This window comes from Solanum lycopersicum, chromosome 9 (assembly GCF_036512215.1).
Source record: "Solanum lycopersicum chromosome 9, SLM_r2.1".
Classification (NCBI taxonomy): domain Eukaryota; kingdom Viridiplantae; phylum Streptophyta; class Magnoliopsida; order Solanales; family Solanaceae; genus Solanum; species Solanum lycopersicum.
This window is the reverse complement of record NC_090808.1, coordinates 69,669,777-69,695,691: the sequence shown is the minus strand read 5'-3', so window position 1 is coordinate 69,695,691 and position 25,915 is coordinate 69,669,777. Positions and strand designations below refer to the sequence as shown.

At 28.6% G+C, this 25,915-nt stretch overlaps 2 protein-coding genes across 2 annotated transcripts; both read right to left on the bottom strand.

The window, feature by feature from the left end:
• Positions 1-5,100: 5,100 nt before the first annotated feature.
• On the bottom strand, positions 5,101-7,370 carry LOC101246568 (protein neprosin-like). Its single transcript, XM_069288870.1, has 9 exons — positions 7,272-7,370; positions 7,017-7,133; positions 6,856-6,948; positions 6,578-6,778; positions 6,402-6,458; positions 6,112-6,267; positions 5,982-6,035; positions 5,770-5,907; positions 5,101-5,518 (listed from the first exon to the last, which is right to left on the bottom strand). The coding sequence occupies exons 2-9, from the start codon at positions 7,128-7,130 to the stop codon at positions 5,147-5,149; spliced, it is 1,185 nt and encodes a 394-aa protein (XP_069144971.1). The 5' UTR covers positions 7,131-7,133; positions 7,272-7,370; the 3' UTR covers positions 5,101-5,146.
• An 8,429-nt stretch (positions 7,371-15,799) lies between these two features.
• On the bottom strand, positions 15,800-18,558 carry LOC101246867 (galactolipase DONGLE, chloroplastic). The gene has a single exon (XM_010328659.4). It carries the CDS (start codon positions 17,360-17,362, stop codon positions 15,989-15,991), a length of 1,374 nt encoding a protein of 457 aa, XP_010326961.4. The 5' UTR covers positions 17,363-18,558; the 3' UTR covers positions 15,800-15,988.
• Between the last annotated feature and the right edge of the window lie 7,357 nt (positions 18,559-25,915).

Sequence of the window (25,915 nt, the reverse complement as noted above, 5' to 3'; positions counted from 1 at the left end):
AATTCTGAGTTGATCTGGGCATTTTCATTTTTCTTAAATTTGTGAGTAGATGTATTTATAACTTTATGAAATCTTGATTTGCAATTAATGAGAAGTTGGGAGAGTGCAATATATATATATATACGAATTTGATTCATTAAAGAGAGAGGGAGTATATATTATCTACTACTACAACACCTCATTTATTGGTATGTGAACAAAGTACTTGCAGTTATAGCCTGCAAACCTAGTTGGATACTCTTCAATTCCGAAAATTCACATCTTTAGTTAAGATGAAATTATTTGGATCCCTTCAAAATGTCATTTTAGCAAAACAAAACAAATTTGATTTGAAATGAGAATGCATTAATTGGAGTATTACTTTTTACTTATTATTACTCATTTTATAAGAGAGATACATAATTCATATAGTCAATATATTACTTAATTTGAATCTTGGAGGAATTTAATTTGACCATGATATAATACTCTTAAAATGACAATATATTAATTAAGCTAGGTATTCTTGTCACTAACTTTAGAGGTGCAATTGACGATATTGCTTTAGAATGTAGCACTTGGTCATTTACATTTTTTTTTAGACGTAGAGATTCTATTAAAACATTACTTACACTAAATCAATATATATAGTCAACTCAAAAAAATTAAACCTTCGAACCGCGTAGCATACCAGAGATGAGGGATTATTATCTATTTATTATAAGATTTGAACAATATTACACACAATTTACAAAAATTATATGAACTAAAAAAGGATTTGTGCATGGTCATGTCTCATGTAGTTTCTAATGGGCGTTGTGAGTTGTCACAAATAGCCTCTTTAAAATCATGTTACTTCTAAGAAATTACTAATAAATTGAAATATCTTCTTATTCATCTTTTTAAATTTTATCCAAAACACTTTAAAATTACTTTAAAGTATCTAAAATGAGCAATTTATTCATTGTCACCCCCTAATTATGTTATAGCTCAAGTTGATATATATAGTGACTTCGAATCTCTAAATTGTTGCTCATAGTAGCATTTTTGGTCATTCAATTGTTGGTTAATATTTCTAATTTTGCCATATTTGAAGAAATATATTTAACTTGCAATTAGTCGAAAAGTGCATCTTTTAATTTTTGAACAATATTCACAAATTTATCTACTGTTCCACTTGTATATATAATATATGTTAAGTTCATATATATATATATATATATATATATATTTAACGCGATAATACATTTAATTTCTAAAATAAAAATAAATTTAACATATTTTCGACATAAAAAGAGTAAAAACATACCTCTCAATTATTTAAAAGTTAAACATGCTTCCTTGTTATTACAAAAATGACAAGAAGACATATAAATAAAAATATATTATTATTAATTATAAAATTGATAAATAGGCGTAAATATTACTAATACCTATTTTTCACCGGGTCCACCATAATACATCAAATCAGGAATAGTCGATACATTATACAAATGACTATCAGATAAAAATGAGGACAATTGACTTTCTAGACGTTCACCTCTATAACCTAAAAGTGTCATATTTTTACAAAATGCATCATAACTAATGTTTTCGATAGGGAAAAAACTCGAACCCATGGGAGGTTCGAGTATTCCTGGTAGACTATATACCACTCCACCCCATTCAACTCTCGTTGCAAAATATGCAAAATCGTTATCAAATACTTCTCGAGGCCAGAAACCAAATGGTGTATTAGACTCCGTAGAGAACAACCACCAATTTCCTTTTTCTTGATCCTACATATTTTCAATTATTAGCAAGTAAGAGTCGTCGATAAATATATAAAAATATAATATTTAGAAACGGGTTCAAATACTCCATCTATAGGTATTTGTGTGTTTAGGAGAACAAATCCAGGACATAACAAATTGAAACAACCACTAGTTTTACCATCCTGAAAAATTAAATATGAATAAAAAAAATTATAATATGGTTGAAGAATTGAGCAATTGAAATTAATTATTTATGAAATGCTAACCAACCGACTTGTATAATATTTTTTTCCTTAATCATTTTTAATCGACATGCGCTATGTTGTTCACCTTCGACGTGAGGATTATAGACATTAGTTATTACGCCAGCTCCACCAAATTTGTTATCGGGAGAGTCTTCAGTATGAAGGATTGCAAACTATATACACACACAAGCATAAGTTAAATTTGAGAATTCTTTCCAAAGATATAGGATTAATTTAAACATATTTCTCTGTACCTTGTACCCTTTTATAGGTTTTTTTCTCTGCAAAAGTAAGGTAATAATATAAGATATATTATTATTATTATAATAAAATGCTAAATTTAATTTGTGATGACAATGAATTTTTAGTGGTTTGTTTTAAAGTTATAGTTTAAATTAGCAATGATAAATAGTGAAACATGACTCATCAAATTCATTTTTTGAACTTAGAAATAAATAAATATATACTATCTTACACGATTGAGTAAATTGTTGAACATCACATCTTCTGATGCAGGCATAAGTTTATGTCTAATGAGATCTTCTTTGGTGATCCTTCTGATAGGAATGGTTCCAACTGGACATCCTTCATCAGATAATCTAATTTTTGATAACTTGTAATTACTTGTTGATATAGTTGAAACACTCTCTATCATAGAATATGATGGTTTCATCTGTTTATCCAAATTTTCTTTGATAAATTATTACTCATTTTAAGATTTGATGATAAAAATTGATTGTAAATAAGATGTCACATATAAAGGACAAACCTGAGGATGGTAATTATGATTCTTTAATAAAGGATGGTCAAATGCAGGTTGTTTATAGAAATCCACACAATCACATATATCGCCATATTTAGTCTGTTAATAAATAAAACAAAATATTACTGATTAACGTTATATTAGAAAGACAAAGAGTATTAGAAACCTTTTTTTGGCTATTGAGACACAATTTTCAAACCTTAATGGTTTTAATTGGAGGTTTATTTAGGACTTTTAGTTGCTTCTCCAACTCCAAATTATCTTCTTGTTTGGACAACTTTGTTCCTCGTACCCCATCATAACTCAGACATAGGAAGACCATTAACAAAAAATGATCTATGATCCTTTGATTCGTCATCATTTTCTACATATATAAACAAAAAACAAATTCATCCAAAAAATAAAAAAATATATATCATAAATATGAGGATATTAATAATCTTTTTGCTGATATCACTTACTTGATTCACCAAATTTCTTGATGTTGAATTTTTCTAGCAACTCTTGCCTAGACTACTGATTTTATACTTAATTGGATTACATTAGAGAAATTAATTCAGAGATTCACCGTATAGGATATGATTTACTTACTAAAAAGATTATCAAATACTTTTCTGTTTTTATATTTTTGCTTTTCGTGGAGGAAAAAGTGTGAATAAATTTAGAGTCTGTTTGACATTGTTGTTAGGAGGTGAAAAATGCTTCAATATTCCCCCCCACACCCCCCCCCCCCCCCCCACCCCAAAAAAAAAATTAGTGTTTGATAAATTTTGAAAACTCTTTTAAATTAAAGCAGAAACAATTTTTCTGCTATCGGGAAGAAGCTAAATGTTTATGTTTCTTAAAAAAAATGCAGAAGCAAAGAATTATTTCTTGAAAATTAAAATACCCCTCTCGTATATACATATTCACCAATATATCCAGAGACGGACTTAGAGTTTGTAAAAAATTATGTTGTATATTTAAGGTATTTTAAAGAATTTTTATGTTTATATATTGATTTTGAAGCTTCTGAATACAAGATTAGAGGTTGGCTTAGTGTTGGAGGATTCAAACCTCAAATCTTTAGCACTACTCTTCTTTTTCCGAACTCTCTTAATGGAAATCTTAGATCCGCCACTGAATGTATCTCTTATTAATTAATTAGCATAACCATAAATTTGGTTAAGTTTCACACAAGAATTTTATTTTTTATTTTTATATAATAATTCTTATTATTTTATATTTGTATATTATTAGTCAAAAACACAACTTTTTGTTTCAAAAGCACTTTTTTAAAAATTATTTTTGAAAAATGCTTCTAAAAATAGATATTGTGTGATAAGGAGAATAATTATTTAATTAATGTGAACAAATATTTGGATCTTTTTTTTTTCTATTTAATTGGATATTAATTGATTGACCTCTAGAAAAGAAAAGTTCAAGAAGTCAAATTTTATATTAATAAAACTCATCAATGAGTTATGGTAATTTATTATTTAGTCATTAAATGTTTGTGTTATTTAGTTTTTTGGATTGGTGAGTTTTCCCTCTGTGCATATGTGTGGTAATAATGTCGCAACGAATCTTTCTCAATTTGATGTGAACAAATTATGCTTTTTTATTCTAGTGATATACAATGACTTAAATATATCTAATTATTAATTAATTAAAATGTATGATTTGTCCAGTATGTGAAAAATATGTTATATTGAACCATTTAGAAAACTATATTATCATCAAACATGATCTACCATCACAAATTTAGCATAAAGTTAAAGTAATTAAGTGGTAAAATGCTTATAATTATGGTAAAAAAAAAGGCCCTTTTATCTATTGCTTCTCTTAATAATAATGACATTCTTTATCGTCCCTCTCCTATGTACCATTTTAAATTAATTTTTATCACATTTGATGTTATACATGGTTTTTCTGTTAAACTATCATCAATATTAAAATTGATAGGTTTTTGTATAACAATTCCTTTTACTAGCTAGTGAAATTTTAGCTTCTAATTAATTAGTAAGATAATGATAAATCTACCTACAATAATTTTGTATCAAATGTCCATTAACAATTAAAAAAACAACTTTATACATCCATTTGTGTGCTCATTTAATTATAATCAATTCATATAGTATGTTTGTAATTAGTTATTATTTGTATCTCTTATATCACAGTTCAGAGACCATCTGAACATTCACCTTATTGGTGAGTTCGATTCGATTCAATTATCATCACATATCTCCTTTTCTTAATAACCTCACACGATAAAAGAGGATCTTCACAACACATACAAAGATTAATCAAATCATATATGTAGTGCTGCAAATTACTCAAAACAACATAACTTTGAAAAAAGTAAAAAGAAAAAAATGGATGTCCTAAATGCACGTACGTTACATATTGTATTATTGAATTAATAATTAGATTTCACCAGGTCCACCATAAAGGATGGTATGATTATAATCAACACCTGGATAATTAGGAACATCAACAGCAACATACAACATAGGAGTTGTTGAAAATGTTGGCAACTTAGAACCTAATAGATCAATGTTTTGACCCTTGTCATTTAAGAGTGTAATAACTCTACAATATGCATTGGCTGCTGTACTTCTCATAAGAGGGTAAAGCCCTGAACCCATTGGTGGTTCAAGTACCCCAGCTGGACTATACACAACTCCACCCCATTCAACTGTTGTTGCAAAATTCTCAAAATCATCAAAAACTTCTTTTGGCCAAAAACCAATTGCTACATTGTCAATCAATAGCCACCAATTCCCTTTCTCTTGATCCTATAAAACAAACATGGTCAAAGATATGTAATATTGGTGCTTCTACTTTGAGGTCTATTTTCTTACTAATTAATGCGTGTCGGATCCTTCTAACAAGATAGTCATTCTTTTTTTGAAGGATTTGATATACGACCATAATGATATTTTGAGTAACATTTGATATGAACTAAAATTGGAACATATCAATAACTAAAGGAACAACATACAAATAATGAAAGCTTTTCTTATATAAATAAAGGAAGAAAAATTACCCATTTTATCTGAAATGCCATGTCATAGAGTTTCCCATTAATGGTGGAAGTCTGATTAAATGGTTGACCCAAAGTGATTTGTTGATTTACAATTATAAAGCTAGGACATAACAAATCGAAACAAGAATTTGTACCATCCTGAAAAATATAGGATGATTAATTTGAGGGACAAATCTTAAGAAATTATACAATATTACTAGTTGGAAACTTACATCGAAATGTATGAATAATCTAGTTCTGTTATCGCCATATAGAGTAGGATCAACCTAACAAAGTAAAACGAAAAATAATTATTATATATATAAAGAAAAATATGGTATATGTATAATTGATCCGACTTACTCTCCAACCCGTTTGTATAATATTTTTTCCTTTAATAAGTTTCAAGCGACATGCACTATGTTGTTGACCTGTACTACGCGGATTATATATAGCAGCTATCATCGAAGCTCCACCAAACTTGTTATTTGGATTGTCCTCTGTTGAAACAATAGCCAGCTGAAAAGAATAATTACTATAAATTATTCTTCATAAAAGAGTACTTAGGATCCATAACTTAATTATTTTCAATTTTGTGATTTAATTTGCATAAATAAATCTATATATAAAGATAGGTAGTAATATTTACTTACCTTGTACCCTTTCAAAGGTTTAATCCTTCTTGATTTGGAATCATTGAAGTTGTCCCTCTGTGCAAAAGTAAGATAATGTTACAAGAGATGTTATATATATATATAATTTTGCTATATGAACATTTTGAGTATTAATTGGAAAAACTAAATATCAATCGAAACAACAAAAATCTTACATTAGCAAGTGGAGGATCGACAACGTGAACGGTGCCTTCTGGTGGCGGTAAAAGCTTTTGTCTAATAACATCTTCTTTAGTGTATTTTCTAATAGGAACTGTTCCAGCAGGACAACCTTCGACGGATAATCCCATTTGCTGCAACGTAGCACTTCTCGATGGAGTTGGAATACTCTCTCTCGTTAACAAAGAGGGCTTCATCTGTTCATCCAATAAAATTTTCAATGTTTGTTCATTTTTCATTATAAAATTTGATGGTTAGAGGATGTATCGGTGACCTGGGGATGGTAATTGTGATTCTTCAATAAAGGATGATCAAATGCAGGTTGATCGTAAAAATCCACACAATCATATATATCACCATATTCAGTCTGTAAAATTTTCAACACAATAAACAAATTATTGTTTCATTTATATACACATCAAATTAGCTATATACCTTAATCGTTTTAATTGGAGGCTTATTAAGGATTTTTGTGCTTCGAACCCCCTCATAGTTCATCAAACATAGAAAGAGTAGAAGCAAAAAATGTTGTATAATCCTTCGATTCATCACCTATATAAGAAAGTTTCACGCAAACATTATAAAATGGATACACAGAACACAATTATTATATTGATAAAATGAAATGTTAGATGCATACATATATTAATAAATGAATTTAAAAATTATAAAATTGAATAAATCACGAACCACTAGTACTTGATTCACCAAGGGTCTAGACTCTGGAGGTTGAAATTTGCTAACAATTTTTGCCTATGATACCATCATGAAGGTTCTATATACTTTGGATTAGAAGTGTATGTATTAAGCAATTCTGATTATAATTATATATTTACTATATATAGAAGTATTTAAGATTGTCAAATATATTTTATATTCTTTCTTTTTGTGTAGGGAAAAAGTGTAAAAAAAATTAAATGTAGTGTCCATATATAATTATTAATTAGTTAATTACCTAAAGGAGGAGATTATGTTTAGCTAAAGTGGGGAAGGACGGTTTAATTTTGAAGTTTTTTTTTTCATTTAATGGATATGATGAGCTCTAGCAAAATAGGGTAGTTCAAATTGACTAAAACTCAGTGATGGTTATTTTGGTAATTTTGCTCAATATTAATCTTTAAAAAATTTCCTATTTAGAGTTCATTTGAATTGACTTTAAAAAAAGTAATACTTTTGGTTAAACTTAAACGACAAGTCAATTTTTTTGGTTAAACTTAAACGACAAGTCAATTTTTTTTAATGTAGGGAAAAGTTTTACTTTTGACTTTTAAACTTTTTTTAAAAAAAATTTATTTAAAAAGAACTTAATGACATGTTTAACTAATTTTTAAGTTAATTCAAACGAACTCTCTTTTCGAGAGACAAAATCATGAATAATTTTCTGATTTCCAGATATAATTACTGTGTTTATTGAATTGTGAAGTTCTGGATAATACTGTTTTTATTAAATTGTGAAGAGATTTATATTAAGTTTTGGTACCCTTTCTAAAGCTTTATGAGCTAAGGATTTATGAAATTACTAGATAGATAGGTGATACAAGTTAAAAAGATATTGTTTAGTCCAAAAATTATAATGAATCAGATCCAAATAATAGTAACGAATCAAGAACAATAAAATTATAATGAACCAGATCCAAATAAACATATGATTATTTATTTATTTTTTTGAAAAAAAAAGTTATTGTAGTGAATTAAGTGTTTCACCACATTTTTAGAAATTAAATATTTTAAAAATCTTTTTTGTACAGTCTTTCGAAATTTTTACCAAATATAAATTATTATTCTACTGTGAAATGAAGTTTTGAAATTAACTGTTTAAAAGAAACACTTGTATCATTGCATAGTAACTAAGCAACTTTTGAATTACTTTTTACCGAACAGGCTAGCTACTAAATAACAAAAATCACGTATTAAAACTTTGTGAAATAATTGGACTAAAAAATTGCATCTAGAAAAATTAGAAATAAAAAAATTGGAGTGATCATTGTTCTATCACCGTAAAAAGTACCTATGTACATAAAAGTACTCCAATTTGTACATAAAATTCCTCCAAATAATTGAATGAAAATAATATGACGCATCTAGTAATTCAAATTAAATGTAGTTGTCATTATATTAAGCGAAAATATGATTAATTAATTTTTGAAGATTATTTTAATTGAATAGATATATGTATTTAGTGAAATAGTGTGTAAAAAAGTAATTATTAATTAGAAAGTAGACGTAAATTGATAATTACAAGTCGAATTATGATTCAGTAGCTACTGAGTGTTAATTAAACTTTATTTTGGTGGCACATATTTCAATTTGTACCTAAAATTAGTCTAAAAATTCCTCATAGTACGTAGTAGGAAAGAACAAATTAAAATGATTATTGAAAAAACTTTAAGAGGAATTAAAAGTCTATACATATAGACAATGAAAATCCCATCAATTAAGATGTGGTTTTATATGTCAATATTCAATCTATAAGTGGTACAACTTCCAAAAATTTAACTTTCTGAATAAAGAAAAATAATATTACTATCGTCATTTTCGTGATAAGTTTTTTTTTTTTTTCAAAATTTAGGCAATTATATTAGTTGCCTACTTAATTGGCTGCTAAACTACTAAAACAATCGGGTGAGTTCTAATCAAAATTTTTGAAAAATATTCTATTCCGAAGAAGAATGAAGAAAATAATTATTTTAATAAAAGTTGATAAAAAAAAGAAATATTTTTCAATATTTTGAAATAAATTAAAAGTAAAATATAATAAATTTATGTATTATTATTAAAAAATACTTATAATAATTGAGGCCTCAAATTTGGAGCCTAAAAAATGCCTCATTTATACATTGACCCCCCACCTCCACCTCCATCTCCTATTGTATTAGTGTATATACTATATATGAAATAAAAAAAAAATCTATTTATTTCTTATAAAATATTTTATAATAAATGAAGTATTTACCATAAAAATATTTTCTCATTTATCGATTTGTATATTAGTTTTCACTTTCAAAATTCAATTCATTGACAAAATCTTTTCTTTTTGACTTGCAATATGCCGATATAATCAACATCCATTCTTGTCCTCTCATATACCTCAGCTAAAGTAATTCATAATTTTGAAATTGAAATTACATGTGAAGTCTTTTTTTTTCGGTTGAACTATACGTGTGAAGTCATCATATAGGTACATCTTTTTTTTAGAAAAATAAAATAAAATGTAATAATATGTATAATTCAAATAAAAGTAATATAGCTATCGCCTCTAGTCTAGGGTTCTGAATGGCCCATACATAACAAACCTATCCAAATTTAAGTAGGAAAACATGATCACATAAACATTTTTCATGTTATATATATGGGGGGAAATACACAAATACCCCCTCAACCTATGCCCGAAATCCCAGAGAGACACACTTATACTATACTAAGGTCCTATTACCCCCTGAACTTATTTTGTAAGTAATTTTCTATCCCTTTTTAGCCTATGTGGCACTAGTTTGAAAAAAAAGTCAACCATCGTTAGGCCCACAAGATAGTGTCACGTAGGCTAAAAAGGGGTAAAAAATTATTAATAAAAAAGGTTCAGGGGGGTAATATGACCTTAGTATAGTATAAGTGTGTCTATGAGATTTCAGGCATAGGTTGAGGAGGTACTTAGGCATTATCCCTATATATATTAATGATGATGATCTCGTATCTCTTAACAAGAGAAAAAAATATATTCTCCCGTGAAATAAATCATATAAAATCTGTAAATATATAGTCAAATCATATAAAATTTGTGATCAAATATATATATATATATATATATATATATATATATATATATATATCATTTAGTCAAACTTGCATGCACATGTCATAAGGTTCATTAATTGGCACAATTTCTATATATGCATCAAAAATTTTAATCAATCTATTTTTAACCTTGATCATGAAACATTTTTAAAAAGTGAAAAATATACTTTCCTTGTGTTTAGTTCTTTCTTATACTTTTAAGAGAAACATACTCTAGCTACAATATATATATATATATTATGAAGTATTTTATAATTCAATCATACAAGAAGAAAAACAGTATGTACGTGTTAGTTGACCTTTGCTTGTAAATATATTCAACTTCTCTATATTCTTTTTCACACTGTACATGGCAATCATTTAAAGGAATAAAACATGTATTCCTCAACAGTTTTAGTACAAACTTAGCTTTTCCTGTATCAACAACTACCATTATATTATATGTGTTCGACAAATTAAAATTTAATAACTTTAAAAATTCATAAAGTATATACAAAACTTAAATTTTCAACATAATAATACTTGAAGTTCTTGTCCTTTAGTACTCTTAAGTTCAAAATTTTTATCCTCGTAAACATTTAATTGCTAGAAAGTATGATGTGAATAATTAGTTATTTGAATAATAATTAGTTATTCGGTCAATAAATTAAAAGTCCAAGATGGTTAGAAAAAAATATATTCTCTTTGTTCATTTTTATTTATTCATGTTTGATTGATTGACACATCATTTAAGAAATAATTAATAAAATGATAAATTTACTATATCACCCCTTTAAATATACTAATCCAATATTTTGAAAAATATATTTTAAAAAATAACCATATTTAATAATGAGAGAAAATTAAAAATTAATTAACCTGATATTTCTTTATTTTTTAATTGGACAAATAAAAATGACTAAAGCCCAGAGGTGTACTAACATAGGACAAATAAGTTAATTATTCTTGATTTGGTACATTTGTGTTGTATGGATCTCCATAATTAAGGTGATCATGCATATTTTCGAGTTAATAATTTATGTTGAAGTCGTTGACCATGACTTCCATTAGCATCGTCATCTCTGCATACAATTAATCTCCAGACAACTTTTATTTAATAATGCTAAATACAACCTAATTAATTAATAAGTCTACGATTATGTCCCTAATCAGATCTTTAATGTTAAATTACTGTACAAATTGCTGCAATAGAATATTTTAATTATAGGCCAATTCGATGCATCGTCTTAATCATGATCAAGGGTTAGATGTCTCAAATTTTTTGTCAATAGAAATTGAATCCTAATCTTTTTTTTCCGTTTGATATTTGATACTCATATAGTAGTTTGATTAAATTTGTATTCGCACATTTAAAGACTTATTTTTTGGGACCACGCTCTCAATAAGTTTTTTTCTATTTTCGAAAGTTCTAATTAACTCAGTACTTTTGATTAATAACTTAACCATTCCATCGCAATTTATATCGTAGTCAAATCCTAATCTACTTACATTTAAAAATTAACAGTAAAATTACTATAGGCGGAGCTCATTTTAGTGTCTTGAATATTTATTTATTTATTTAGAAGCACCTCTAGCGAGATTACCATGAATAACATTTTTTTTTAGATAACTAAAAACACATTATATTACTAAAGTGGCAAAATACAACTTTAAAAGGTAAAATAAGACCAGTCTTACTAACATTTTTAAAAATAGATTTTCCAAAAGATCTGTTTGTAATTATAGACATTAAAATTTTATTATAATTGAAGTAAAATAGATTTCAACTAGGCAAATTCAATCCACTCAGTCATTAATTAGCTCTGTTAAAATTTTTTGAGGTTACTTTACCTTAAATTCTACAACTCATACTTGTAAAAATGAACACACATTTCCTTGAGAGTTATCCCGAAAATCTCATAAAATTTAGGATATTCATAAATAAATTGAGATTTTCAGTATCCCATAATTTATTGAGCATTCATATATATAAATAAATCTAAATTTCAAATATTCAATGAAATCTTGAATATTTATAAAAAAATATCTCAAATATTTCATAAAATCTTAGAATAATGTTCTTGACGATTAGATTTATTAGAAAAAGATTCATGTCGTCTTATATTTGAGAAATATGCTATATATTAACGATCCATCAATCATGGTGAAATTTACTAGGAGAGCACAATCACGTCTCCGCTATATCATATTTTATTTGTGATTTTAGTTTATTTTCCACCCCTTTAAACTTCATTGCAAATAGTAATATACTTAATTATTATGTTTCGTTAATTACTAATAATATAGTTTAGGCGGTACTGTCTTTTGAAGACAATACTTCAACTACAACCAAGTGTTCGCTAGTTTGCATTAAATATTAAATATAATTTATTGAAAATTCTATATTCGCCACTTGATTGAAATACTTTAATTTCATATATGCTGACAAGAATATTTAATATACAACTAGATCCAGTAATTTCTACATGATAACGGTATTATATTGCAGATACAAATATGGAACTTTGAAAGACATTGAATATTGTTTAGAGAAAATGTGGTTCGATAGCATTAATTTTTTTCTTTTTCATTTTAGAAATTGATAAGAGAAAATAGCGCAGCTAATTGAGGACAAACCATGAATGAAAACACAGAATTAGAGACTCAACAAATTATATAATAAGACCACGTACTTTTATATTTTTATTCCAGTATACGTTACGTACTTCAATAAAAGAGAATGAGAAAATATAAAATACTTTAAAATGTTTACACTACCCCTTATGTAATACTTTAATTGTTATCTTCCAATATATTGTCACCCATGCATGAGCATGACAGCCTTACAATAATTTACGTACTCTTGCATATTCTTTCGTGGGATCTCCGTTTTTCATCTCAAATTATTTATCGTAATTTCAAAAATATAAGATAAAATTAATTATTTTGAACGCTATAAACATCATAATAGAGTGAATATTTAATACTGAAAAATTACATCTTAAAATATAAATGATGATAAAATAATAATTAAAAATACATTTAAAAGCGAGAAAAACAACAAATTATGAAAACATATTCTTTTTGCTAATCCCCATGGTCAATTTAATTTTATTTTGGTCGGAGAAGGTAGCTAGAGCTTGCTATTTAAACATTGAACAATATTATGACTACAAACAACTTGACTAATATTGTGTGAATAGAACACAACAATTTACTATTCATTAATTCCACCAATTTTTGGTAAACCACCTTTTCCTGGAGTTTATCGTTTTCTCTTTTTTGAAATTCGACGTTTACATTATAATTCATATACGTGTAACTTCAACGACGACAATTCACAAAAGTCCACTAATATTAAAATTATTTTTAATTTAAATTTATCGCTACTGAAAGAATCATTATTTTTCTATGGGAAAATACCCAAGTACCCCCTCAACCTATGCCCGAAATCCCAGAGACACACTTATACTATACTAAGGTCCTATTACCCCCTCAACTTATTTTATATGTAATTTTTTACCCCTTTTTAGCCTACGTGGCACTAGTTCGGAAAAAAAAGTCAACCATCGTTGGGCCCACAAGATAGTGCCACGTAAGCTAAAAAGGGGTAAAAATTATTAATAAAATAAGTTCAGGGGTAATAGGACCTTAGTATAGTATAAGTGTGTCTCTGAGATTTCAGGCATAGGTTGAGGGGGTACTTGGGCATTATCCCTTTTTCTATTTAAATTACTCATAAAAAAATTATAGTTATTTTTGTAAATATTTTAATTAAATCAATAGAGTTGCGTGTTTTCATTTTAAATAAAATTAAAAAACAAAATCAGGAAGCTTCATTGAAACTTGTTTAATAGCATATGTAGGTACAAATTAAAGTCGAAGGGATGATTAGGCAGGAGGAAGAAAAATGTATGGCCTTCCTTTTTTTTTTTTATACTTGTTCACCACTAAAATAAATAGGAATTAGCCAGTGACGAATAAATTTATAAATAAACAACAAAAATAAATTTTTGCTAATTTTATTTAAATACGAATTAATGATATATTATCACAAATTCTTATTTTTGTTGATATATGGAATGTATGTGTTCACTAACCGTTAATCGATCAAATCCCTTCTTGATAGAATAAAAGTGTGGAAAGTAGGCGACTTAAATTAAAACAGACATAAGAATTTTACATGAGAAACATCATTGCTCAAGGGAGCAGAAAATCAGAACCTATCTCACAGGATTTCAACCTTTTCACTGAATTTTATATGAGAAAAATCGTTGCTCAAGGGAGGAGAAAACCATAACCTATCTCATAGAATTTCAACCATTTCACTCGGAACGGAACAATGACTTTAGATTACAATAACAATATTGTAAAGAACAATTAATTAGGGATAAATTGGTTCACGGTAAATTATTTCGGTGTGACATGAAGGTGCCTTGAAAATATACGAATAGAATGTCAACAAGTTTCAAATTCTAGCTAAAGTTGTTGATGAGTGCAATAATTTCTTCTCTTGACCTATCTATTCTTCCACATCCTATTTGGAATTCCTTTGTCTAATTTTCCATAGAGATATCTAAATTTAAGATCTTGAAAAATATTGAATCTTGTTTTTCATCATTTTCTTGATTTTTTTGCCCCCACTATTTTTCTTCTTTCTCAATATTTCGTAACCGTCTTTGTCATCTTCAAAATATTCTTACATCTTTGTAGAGTCAACCTCCCTTGCTTTGAGTATACTTGATCACCTAAGTTATTGAATTTCATTTTTATCACGACATCAATATATATACATATATATAACTTAAATTCATATAAAAGTGATATGTTTTGATAATAACATTTTAATAAGTAACAATATCTTAAATGTATGTGTTACATTGATGTGGTGACATATATAAGATGTACAAGTTAGTATGATTGTAGCGTGAATATATAGATATATAACATTATGGAACTTGAGTTCAATTAAATTAGAAAAAAAAAATACTCATAATCTAAATAGGAACATAAGTTTTGGACGGAAGAATAACTGTTAAGATTATTTTTTTTGTCTATTGACCTGGTCTTAAGAATCTATTAGTGACTAGTAAATATCATATCATAATCATAATCATCATGAAATAATTAATAACTTTAATATATATTCACCATATGATCCAATATCCCCTTTGTTCTAATTCTTGTTTTCTGTTTTGGGAAATTTTTTGGTCGGTGACTCCATACTCTAACTAGGTAGGTTCAATTAAACCCACAAGGCAGGTTTAGTTTGTCCTAATTAAATCTTATATTTGTGCTACAAATTTACTTAAATATGTATACATATATTATATTTATTTGAAATTCGTTTATTAGCATTGAAGTACATAGTGGTAACAAAATTCAAACATTGATAATACGTAGTAGTCAAGACATGATATATGTACTGAAATCAAACGATTGCGAAATAAAAATTAAACAAATGTAGATTGTGATTTTGAGTTTATTTATCTTGCATTATTTACAATCATTATATGTATTACAAACTATAAATTGAACCTCATGATCTTAATTTGTAGAGGGATGCAAAATATAATTCAACCAAAAAAACTAGTAGGTTGAAAAACATCAGTCTAGACCATGATGGATGTTTCTAATTAAGTCCTTTGGGATTGAACCATGTTCACCATATTCATTGCAACATTTTTCCATTGCAAGGGTGGATTGAAGTTTAATCCAGAAATGACAAACTCCTTTGCTTTATTGATAAAATGATGAATACCTTCTTCTCTTTGAACTTGCAAACATCTCTTTGGACACTTGAGCAAATTAAGATAAGTACCCAAGTCATGTACACAAGAAGGATTATGCATCTTGAAAAAATCTAACAAGATTTCAACTCCAACATGTGCATAACATGAGCAACTCCACGGTACCTCATACTTACCACCCAAAACCCTAGAATTTTCATTTAGAAAAACCCCAGGAAGTTTTGTTATGGGGTCATTTACATTTGTTATTCTCAAGACTTTCACACCTAACTCTTCACACCTCTCTTTGAAGCCTGAGTTTCCAACTCTTGGCCCTCCAAAGGAAAAAACGGTTACAGTAGTCATGTGATGATGATGATGATGAGTATTCAACCCTAACTCTGCAATGTCATAAGCTAGTAAGAGGGCTAATGCACTCCCCATGCTATGTCCAGCTATAGTTATGCTCATATCCTCTTGTTTATAGTACTTATTTACTAATCTCCCAATCTCAGATAGTAATTGCTCGCGACAACTTCCAAGCCCAAACTTCTTGTCCTCGTTGGAAGTGTACAAACTCAAGAATCCAGCTTCAACCTTAACTTGAGGTCTCGGATTATGAGGATCAAGACGAGCAGGAGTCAATGAGCTCATCAGGTTTGCTATCCATTCAGGGCTAGTGACCGTTCCACGAAAGGTAACAAGCACATCTCTCCTCCCAAGTCTCTTTGTTTCTTCATCATTTGACACTGCAATATAACCAATCCATTTCCCACAGGATGAACCAATACTAATATTATTGCTACCAATGATTAGGTCTGGAGTAGCATATATGTATTTTGTCACTTGATACCCTGATTCACCTAACCCTACTTCACTCAACATCCTACTCTTACCATACTTGCAATTTAAGTATCTTTTTGAATTTGTATCAAGATCAAATGCATCATAACAAGCAGCCACAAACTCTCCATAGCGAATAATCTCTGATCGGAGGAGAGAGTCCAATGGATCTACTAGGTTTTCCCAGTTTTTTGACCCTTGAACTTCTCTCCACATGGAAGACAATAATCTCCCACTACTACAACGACCACGACCCATTGCAATATCGTCACTAGCAATGTTCTTTGTGGAGGATAGTTTGGGACTGAAACGTAGTTGTTGTAATGTCAAAGGTGCAATTGAGATACCTTCATTTGGTCTTACCATACATGGCTTAGGCAAAAACTCTTCATAAAATGTAGGAAAGTTTAGATTTGGAATATTTGGTAACCTAAGCATTGTATGAATTTAAAAAGATTAGTAATATTTAAGAGCTAAGAGAAGAAGTGGAGAGGGAGTGAGAGCTCTAGATGAATTATATATCAAGGGTTATTTACTTATTTATATATTGAGTTTATGGTCATGAGAATTGAAAAAGGTTTTGTTGAGGTGGGTATGGAGAGAGCATAGGGGAAAAAATGAAGAAAATAAAGACATGTTTGGCGAGTATTTTGACTGAGCAAGGAAAAATATCATAAAATGCATTAAATTAAGTGGTCGGTTTAGGCTAAAATTATTTTTTTAATTTTTGCGGCTGCAAATAAAATAAAGCAAAATAACATAATATAAAAATACGGTTTTTCTAATTTCTTTTCAAGTGGTTGACTTTTTCAAAGGTGCGTTTCCTAGGTGGACGAATTTTTGCGTGTTTTCTATTTTTATTTTATATCCCTAAAATTTTGCTATTATTTTTATAGTGTATCTTAGTATGAAAAAAAGATATGTCCTAAAAAGGAAAGTTTCACCATATATGCCATAATCTAATTAATGTAGGACCAATTCACAATTGATAAATGAAATAAATGGTCTTTAGTATAATCATACACTTGTTGGATATTAAGTTAGTTGTGCACTAAATTGATTTTGATGATGAAACCTAAGATATAGTATAATATTTGGTGTCGTTAAAATTTAAATGCTTTTTTATTTTTGTGGATATTAGCTATATATAAATTTGATAAATGTAGAATTCCAATAAATTACCACTATCAAATTTATAAAAGTTTTAGGAAAAAAATAATACTAATATTAATCTTGCTTCGTGGATGAAAATTAAGCTTTATTAAATTTTATAAACTCACATCATCTTTATAGTAAGTTGTAAAATAATACTAATAAGAAAAATATAAATGGTCAATGCGATAATTCTCGTCTATAGGAGTTTACTCGTAAGAAAGTCAACACGTATGGCCCTACCTTTTCACTAAAATAAATAAATAAAATCATTACTTCTCTTTTTGGGGTAAAAAAAGAAACCTAGTATATTCATGTATCTATATATATAAAAAAAGAAGCAGCTCTATATTTTATTATTCTTTCAAGATTGAGATTTGAGTGACATGAATCCATACATTTTTATCACCCAAACACGAGTTTTAGATGTACCCATCATCATTTTTTTAACTTGTACTTTCTTTACAAATGAAAAATGACCAACCCAATAATAATTGCTAGCAAATTTTACCTAAAAAAAAGAAGAAGAGGAGTAACAGAATAAGAAATTTTAGCTCCCATTTTAAATCACTTTTTTTTCTTATTGATTATAATTGAATGGATTATCTATACATACTAGATAAAATTTTTAATTATCGAACTTAAAACTGATACAATCTCCTTTAGTTAAAGGAAATGGACTTTGCAAGTTTATACATGCATGCTACGTTGCAGACTAGGTACAAGGAACTAGACTTTCAAGTTTGAAAGCTAGAATTATAATATGGAAAGGTAACAAATTATTAGGCTTTAAGATTATATATTGCAATTTCAAATTTCAGACTCAGTGATTTTTAGATCCAATAGTATCAAGTGTCAATACTAAATGGATCATACACTTACTTCTTATTATCCAATTTTTTTTTAAACAAAGATCTTCATCGATCGGTACTACGATAATAATTTCTATAGATTAGAGAGAATCTATGTATTACGAGAATATCATTGAAGTAGAATCGCTAATAGAAAAACATGAACCGTCTCTCTCTATATATATATGGCGCTTACGTTTAATTTGAGAGTATATTAGATTGTCTTTAATATATTTGATAATAGAGAATGCTCTGAAATTATATAATATGGTGATGTAGCTTGTACCTCATCATGATGAGGTTATAGAGAGTCTCATCTAAATTCAAAATTGTCGTATTTCCTTAATTAGTTCTCTAAATAATGAACCAAACATATCAAAATTTGTTTATATATATAGTGACAGGCACCGATAAGGTGTACTTAGGAGGTTGGTACAAATTTTCTGTGGACAAGACATTATACTATTTATACATGTTTTTTTTTTTTGAAAAAAATGTATATACAGTAATGTTGAACCCCTTCTGACTTCTTCATATATTTACTTCTTTATATTTAAAACTCTTTTAATGAAAATCTTGACTCCGTCACTATAAACTAAATCCTAGCCTCTACATGCACTAATATCAATATTGACGTGCCAGATAATTTAATTTGAAAACTTATCGAGATTACAATAATTGTGTGGTTGTGGAAGTACTAAAAACAAATATTTATAGCATGGGGAGTGTATATACTACTACTACCACCATCAAAGTTATTAGAAATATATATTCTTTCTTAAACATATATAAATGAATATAGTTGCTCTTCGATTGGCTCATGTAAATTTTCAGTTTTATCGGTATAAAAATGCAAATATCTAATATAATATAATTTTGCAAAATTATCATATAGTTATATATATATAGTCCAATAATTAGCCATGAATTAATTATTGGAAACATAAATACCTACTACATTGTACTTGTATTTCTCTATCTAGTTTTTTTATTTCGTCTGAAAAGAACATATTAGCTAAGAAAATATAGTAATAATATATGTTAAGACAATCAATTAATGAGACACTGGGCTTCTATATCATTTGGAACTTGAAAATGACAAAAGTTGGTTAAATAATCTGACTTCAGTGAGGAATATATTTATACTTGTGCCGTGTAACACGATTTAGAAAAAAATAATTATAGGACCATTCATATTTCTACCTCAGAGAAAATATTGACGTTGATTTGTTTCAAAATACTTGTAAGCTCATTTTATATTTAATATTATATTATGTATTATCTATATGTGATTTTTTCTTATTTACCTAAGTTAGTTGACAAATAAAATTAGTTAATATTTATATTGATGAAAAATAGTCATCAAATACTCGATAAAATAATTAAAATGTAAATCAATAAAATAAAGGGTTACGCTCAGTTAAAAAAATTAAAGGGTTTCTAATAGTATACATCATAAACACACTTGTCTACCTCTGGACTCGGTTGGCTCTTTCTGCCATCAAAACAGTGCACTATACTATTTGAATTTTGAGATGTAATTAGCTCAGCAGACCAAATAATTTTCAACTAAAATAAATAAACACAATAATAAACGGTGCTTAATATTAGTTAAGTGTAATTAGCTCAGCAGACTAAATCATTTTCAACAAAAATAAATAAACACAATAATAAACAGTGCTTAATATTAGTTAAGTGTAATTAGGTATAATATTGCTAAAGTTTTAGAAACATATATAAAGAATACTAATTGCATACATATTTAATGACAATTGAGTTATTATTGTCAATTTGATTCGAAGAATTTCAATAGTAATTCCATGAACAATTCTTTGCAAATATAAACACTGAGCGAACGAAAAGAGAAAAACAAAATTAGTGCAGCAGACAAAGCACCAAATATAGAGAGTAGAGACAAAATCTTAGATTTGAGTAAAAGTTGCTTTTTAGCAATTAAAAAAAGGATTAAACAACACAATTATTGGATTGGGCCCGGTCTAGAGAATTATTTTACCAAATATAATGACGATTTCGTTGAAATTTAAATGAAAAAGAAAGTTAACTACTCCAAAATTTGATTGTTCAATTTTCCTTCTTCGATTAAAATGTAATCATAAACTAACTACTGTAATAATAACTTAATTACCTTTTTCTCCAATTATATATAGATAGTGTTATTTTAACTATTGCTTTTGGATTGCCACAAACATTATATCTAATGTGTACCAAATGAAAACATAATAATAATTAAAAAGGACGAAATCCGATGAAACAATACTGAATATACAGTTTGATGTCTGGTTTAATTGCAAAAATAAAATACCATATAAGATTTTCGTCTGATATTGATATCAGACGGATTTAAAATATCGAATCAAAGAAAAACTACTTAGTAAACTAACATATGTTATTGTAGGCTGCAATGTAACACTTTGTTCACTCTTATTAATTTCTTACGTGTTACAGTTTGAACACCGACCAACAATTTTTTGTTTGTTTTTGTTTATTGTCGAGTTCATAAGAAACATAATTTTATTTTTAAAACTGGTGTATGCATTATTTTCACGTTTGTGTAGGGAGAAGATTCAACAAAGGGGTCCAATCCCATGTAACATAATTGGAAATACAAAAAGAAGCCTATAGTCTATGATGCTATTATAAGATAGCCAGATGTGAACATCATTTTTTTAATATATAATTTTTTTTTCTTTTGACTTGATCAAAAATTAGTTCAATCATCCTGATCTAATTAAAGAAAATATACACATGGAGAAATAAAATGAAATTTGTTTTTATCGAGAAAGAATACAATAATTCATATAAGAATATCAAAAAAAAGGCAATAAATAAATTTAAAGAACCCTGCAAATTTAATTAGAAGACATTATTATTAATGGAATTCCAATCTACCTTACGGTACTAGAACACCACATATTATAATGACTCATGAAACCTCACCAATTTTTCATATACTTTAGATATTTACGAGTCATTTTAGAGGAATTGAGCAATTTTGTCGGTTCTTTTTAATGTATACTAGATCGTAAGTATTTTAGTGATATGACTTCCAGACGATTATTTTGCAAAATCTTCAAAGGAATTCACCATTTGAGAGTTGGGAAAGCAATACATGAAGCCTCACCATTTTTTTGAATATATTTTAGACATTCAAAAGTCAGTTTATTAAAATTGTGTGTTAGCCCGTAAATATTTAAATAATATGTGTTCAAACGACTTTTTTGCAAAAAAAATTCAGAACTCTTTGTAGTGAGTTGGAGGATCAGTTTTTTTGCACATATTTTTGACATTTTAGGATCCATTTTACAGGATTAGTGATTTACTCAATTTTTGTGTGTGTCAAGATATGAATTTTTTGGTAATATGACTTCGTAGTGATTTTTATGCAAAACCTTTTCAGATTCCTTCATAAGGAGTTGGCGGAGCAACACGTAAAGTCTCACTGTTTTCTGCACATATATTGGGCATTTAAAAGTCATTTATAGGAAATGAGACAATTTTCTCAATTTTTCTTGTGTGTATTAGATCATAAATATTTTGGTTATATCTGCTTTTAATTTTTTTTAATTAAATCTTTACAAAATCCTCCGTAAAGAGTTAAAGGAAGCAGGATGTGAAACTTCACTATTTTGTGTACATATTTTGGAAATTTAGGATCCATTTAAAGGAATTGGATGATTTTTTTATTTTTTTGTGTGTGTTAACCAATGAGTATTTTAGTATATGTCTTTCAAATAATTTTTTTTTGCAAAAGCTTTACGGAAATCTTCATCGGGAGTTGGGAAAGCAATATGTAAAGCCTCACAAATTTGTCATATTTTTGACATTTAGGAGCCATTTTACTGAAATTGGGTGATTTCTTAATTTTACGTGTATGTTAGATCATGAATATTTCGTGATACGACTTTCTAACGATTTTTATTTGCAAAAACTTTACGGAACTCTACATAGGGCATGCCAGGAGGAGTACGTGATGCCTCACTTTTTTACACTATTTTTGGGCATTTATGATACATTTTTATAAAATTAGACACTTTTCTTAGTTTATCATGTGTGTTAGCTCATTAATATTTTGGTGATATGATTTTTTTGTAAAACCTTTACGGAACCCTCTGTAGGAGTTCCCAGAGTAGTACGTGAAATCTCACCATTTTTGTTCATATTCTGGGAATTTAGAATCTATTTTATTGGAATTTTAATTTTTTTTAATGTGTAGGCCAATGTATATTTTTGTGATATGACTTTCAAACGAGTATTTTTGAAAAACCTTTACGAACTTTATATAGGGAATTATGCGAAGTCTTACCATTTTTTGCACATATTTTGAGAATTTAGGAGCCATTTATCAGAATTAGGCGATTGGTCTCAATTTTTCATGTGTGTTATCCAATGAATATTTTGGTGATTTGACTTCTCGATGATTTTTTTTGCAAAACCTTTATGAAACCTTTTGGGTAGGGAGTTAGGGGAGCATTATGTGAAGCCTTACCATTTTTTGCACATACATTTGACTTTAGGGATCCATTTTATAAGAATTAGATGGTTTTTTCTGTTTTTTCGTATGTATTAACCCATTAATTTAGCGCCTTGGAGTACCCAGATTTTTTTTGAGAAAAAACTTTATTAGGACTCCGTAGTGAGTTGGAGAAGCATTGCGTATAGTTACACCATTTTAAGACATATTTTATCATTTACGGGACAACTATTAGGAATCACGTGACTTTCTTGATTTTTCATGTGTATTAGCCCATAGATTTGGCAAATTGGAGCACCCAAAACAATCTTCAGTAAAAAAAAATTTGAGGACCTCAGTAATGAGTTAGGAAACATTTCGTATAGTCCCATCATTTTAAGACATATTTTCATAATTACGAACCAACTCTTAGGAGTTACACGATTTTCCTTAGTTTTCGTGTGTATTAGTTCATGAATATCGTGGAACACTCAAAAAAATTCATTTTTTTTATGAGGAACTCCATAATGAGTTAGGGAAGCATTGCATATAGTACCACCATTTTGAGACATATTTTCGCATTTATGAGCAAACTTTAAGGAATTACGAGATTTTCATGAATGTGGGGCCTTGAAGCACCCAAAAAAAATTATCAGAAAGGACTTCAGTAATGAATTAGGAAAACATTGTGTACAGTTCCACCATTTTAAGACATATTTTCACATTTATGAGTCAACTTTTAGAAATTATCCGACTTTCTGGATTTTTGTGTGTGTATTAGCCTAAAGATTTGATGCCTCAGCGCACCCAAATATTTTTCGGAAAAAACTTTTTGAGGACGTCCGTAATGAGTTGGGGAACCATTGCATATAGTCTCACCATTTTTATAGCATTTATATGAATTACTCATCTTTCTTGGTTTTTGTATGTATTAGCTCATGGATCTAACGACTTGGAGCACGTAAAATAATTTTCTGAAAAAAGCTTGATGAGTGATAGTACACAAAAATCGGTAAAATGGGATATACCTGCTTGACCTTGTAAATCGACTGTTTTGGCCGTCAAGGATAACCGACTCTATAGCTAATGTCATAAGGGACGTCCACGAAAAATTTAGGCAAAAAGTACATCGAAAATTCGGAGCATCAAAAATCCATGGACTATAGGACACGAAAATCAATAAAATGGAGAATTTACCTGCTTGGGGCTCGTTTAACTTTTGAAATGGGCCGTTTTGGTCAGCAAGGCCAACTGATTCCATAGCTAACGTCTTACGGACGTCTAGTAAGAATTTGAGCAAAAGACATTCGAATTCTGGATCACCGAAAAATATTGTGGACTATAGCACATGAAAATCGATGAAATGAGGGGTTAAACTTCTTCGAGGTTCGTTTGACCTTAAAAAATGGCCAGTTTTGGCTGTCAGGGCCAACTGGATCCACAAATAATGTCTGAACAGACGTTCACGAAAAATTTAGGCAAAAAAAAAAGTCAAAATTCCGAATAATAAAAAATTCATGGACTTAGTACACGAAAATCGACAAAATGAGGTATACCTTTTTAGGGTTCTTTTGACCTTGAAAATGGACCTTATTGGGTTAAAAAAGATGTTGGAATTCTGTATCATCAAAAAAATCATGGACTATAGCACATGAAAATCATCAAAAGAAAGGGTTTACCTGCTCCGGAGCTCGTTGACCTTGAAAATGGACCGTTTTGGCCATCAGGGCTAACTTGATCCATAAATAACGTCTTAACGGATATCCACGAAAAATTTGGACAAAAAAAACATTAGAATTTCGGATCATCAAAAATTTATGGATTATAGTACACGAAAATCGGTAAAATGGGATATACATGCTTCAGGGCTTGTCTGACCTTGAAAATTGGCCGTCAGGGCCAACTGACTCCATAGCTAACGTCTTAACGAACGTCCACGAAAAATTTGGACAAAAAAGACGTGAAAATTCAGATCACCAAAAATACATGGATTATAGTACAAGAAAATCAGTAAAATAGAGGGTTTACATGCTTTGGGGCTCGTTTGACCTTTGAAATGGGTCGTCTTGGCCGTTTGGACATTTGCGAGCCATTAAATAAGTTTGACCTAATCATAATGTTGATCATATGCTCCACTCTCGGTTCAAATAATGTCATGACCAATTTTACAGAAACTCTTTTTCTGTACTCAGCACGGGCAGCTCGGCGCACGGCCAATTCTTGCACTCTCAATTTTTAAAAAGGCTTTCTAAGCTCAATGATTACCGTATCCGATCTTTGGTGATTTACTAAGTTTTTTACTCATACTTTTAAATCTCCTATAGCAAGTCTATTGTCACTCAATCATGCCTATCAACTCTGACAAATCTATTATGCATAATAATTCTTATAATGATCAAGGAATGACAAAAGAAAACATGATGTCTTTATAACAACTAACTGTATGCATCTTTTTGCCTAATATCAATCAAGCATATGAAAAATGTAACAAATACAATAATCAATCTGAAATCTAAA

Excerpts from the sequence above, each read along its gene's own strand:
- LOC101246568 (XM_069288870.1), bottom strand. The coding sequence starts at position 7,130 with ATGAATCGAAGGATTATACAACATTTTTTGCTTCTACTCTTTCTATGT. Across the intron at positions 6,949-7,016 it reads CTCCAATTAAAACGATTAAG|ACTGAATATGGTGATATATA; the intron begins GTATATAGCTAA and ends AAAATTTTACAG. Across the intron at positions 6,779-6,855 it reads ATCACAATTACCATCCCCAG|ATGAAGCCCTCTTTGTTAAC; the intron begins GTCACCGATACA and ends TTGGATGAACAG.
- LOC101246867 (XM_010328659.4), bottom strand. The coding sequence starts at position 17,362 with ATGCTTAGGTTACCAAATATTCCAAATCTAAACTTTCCTACATTTTAT.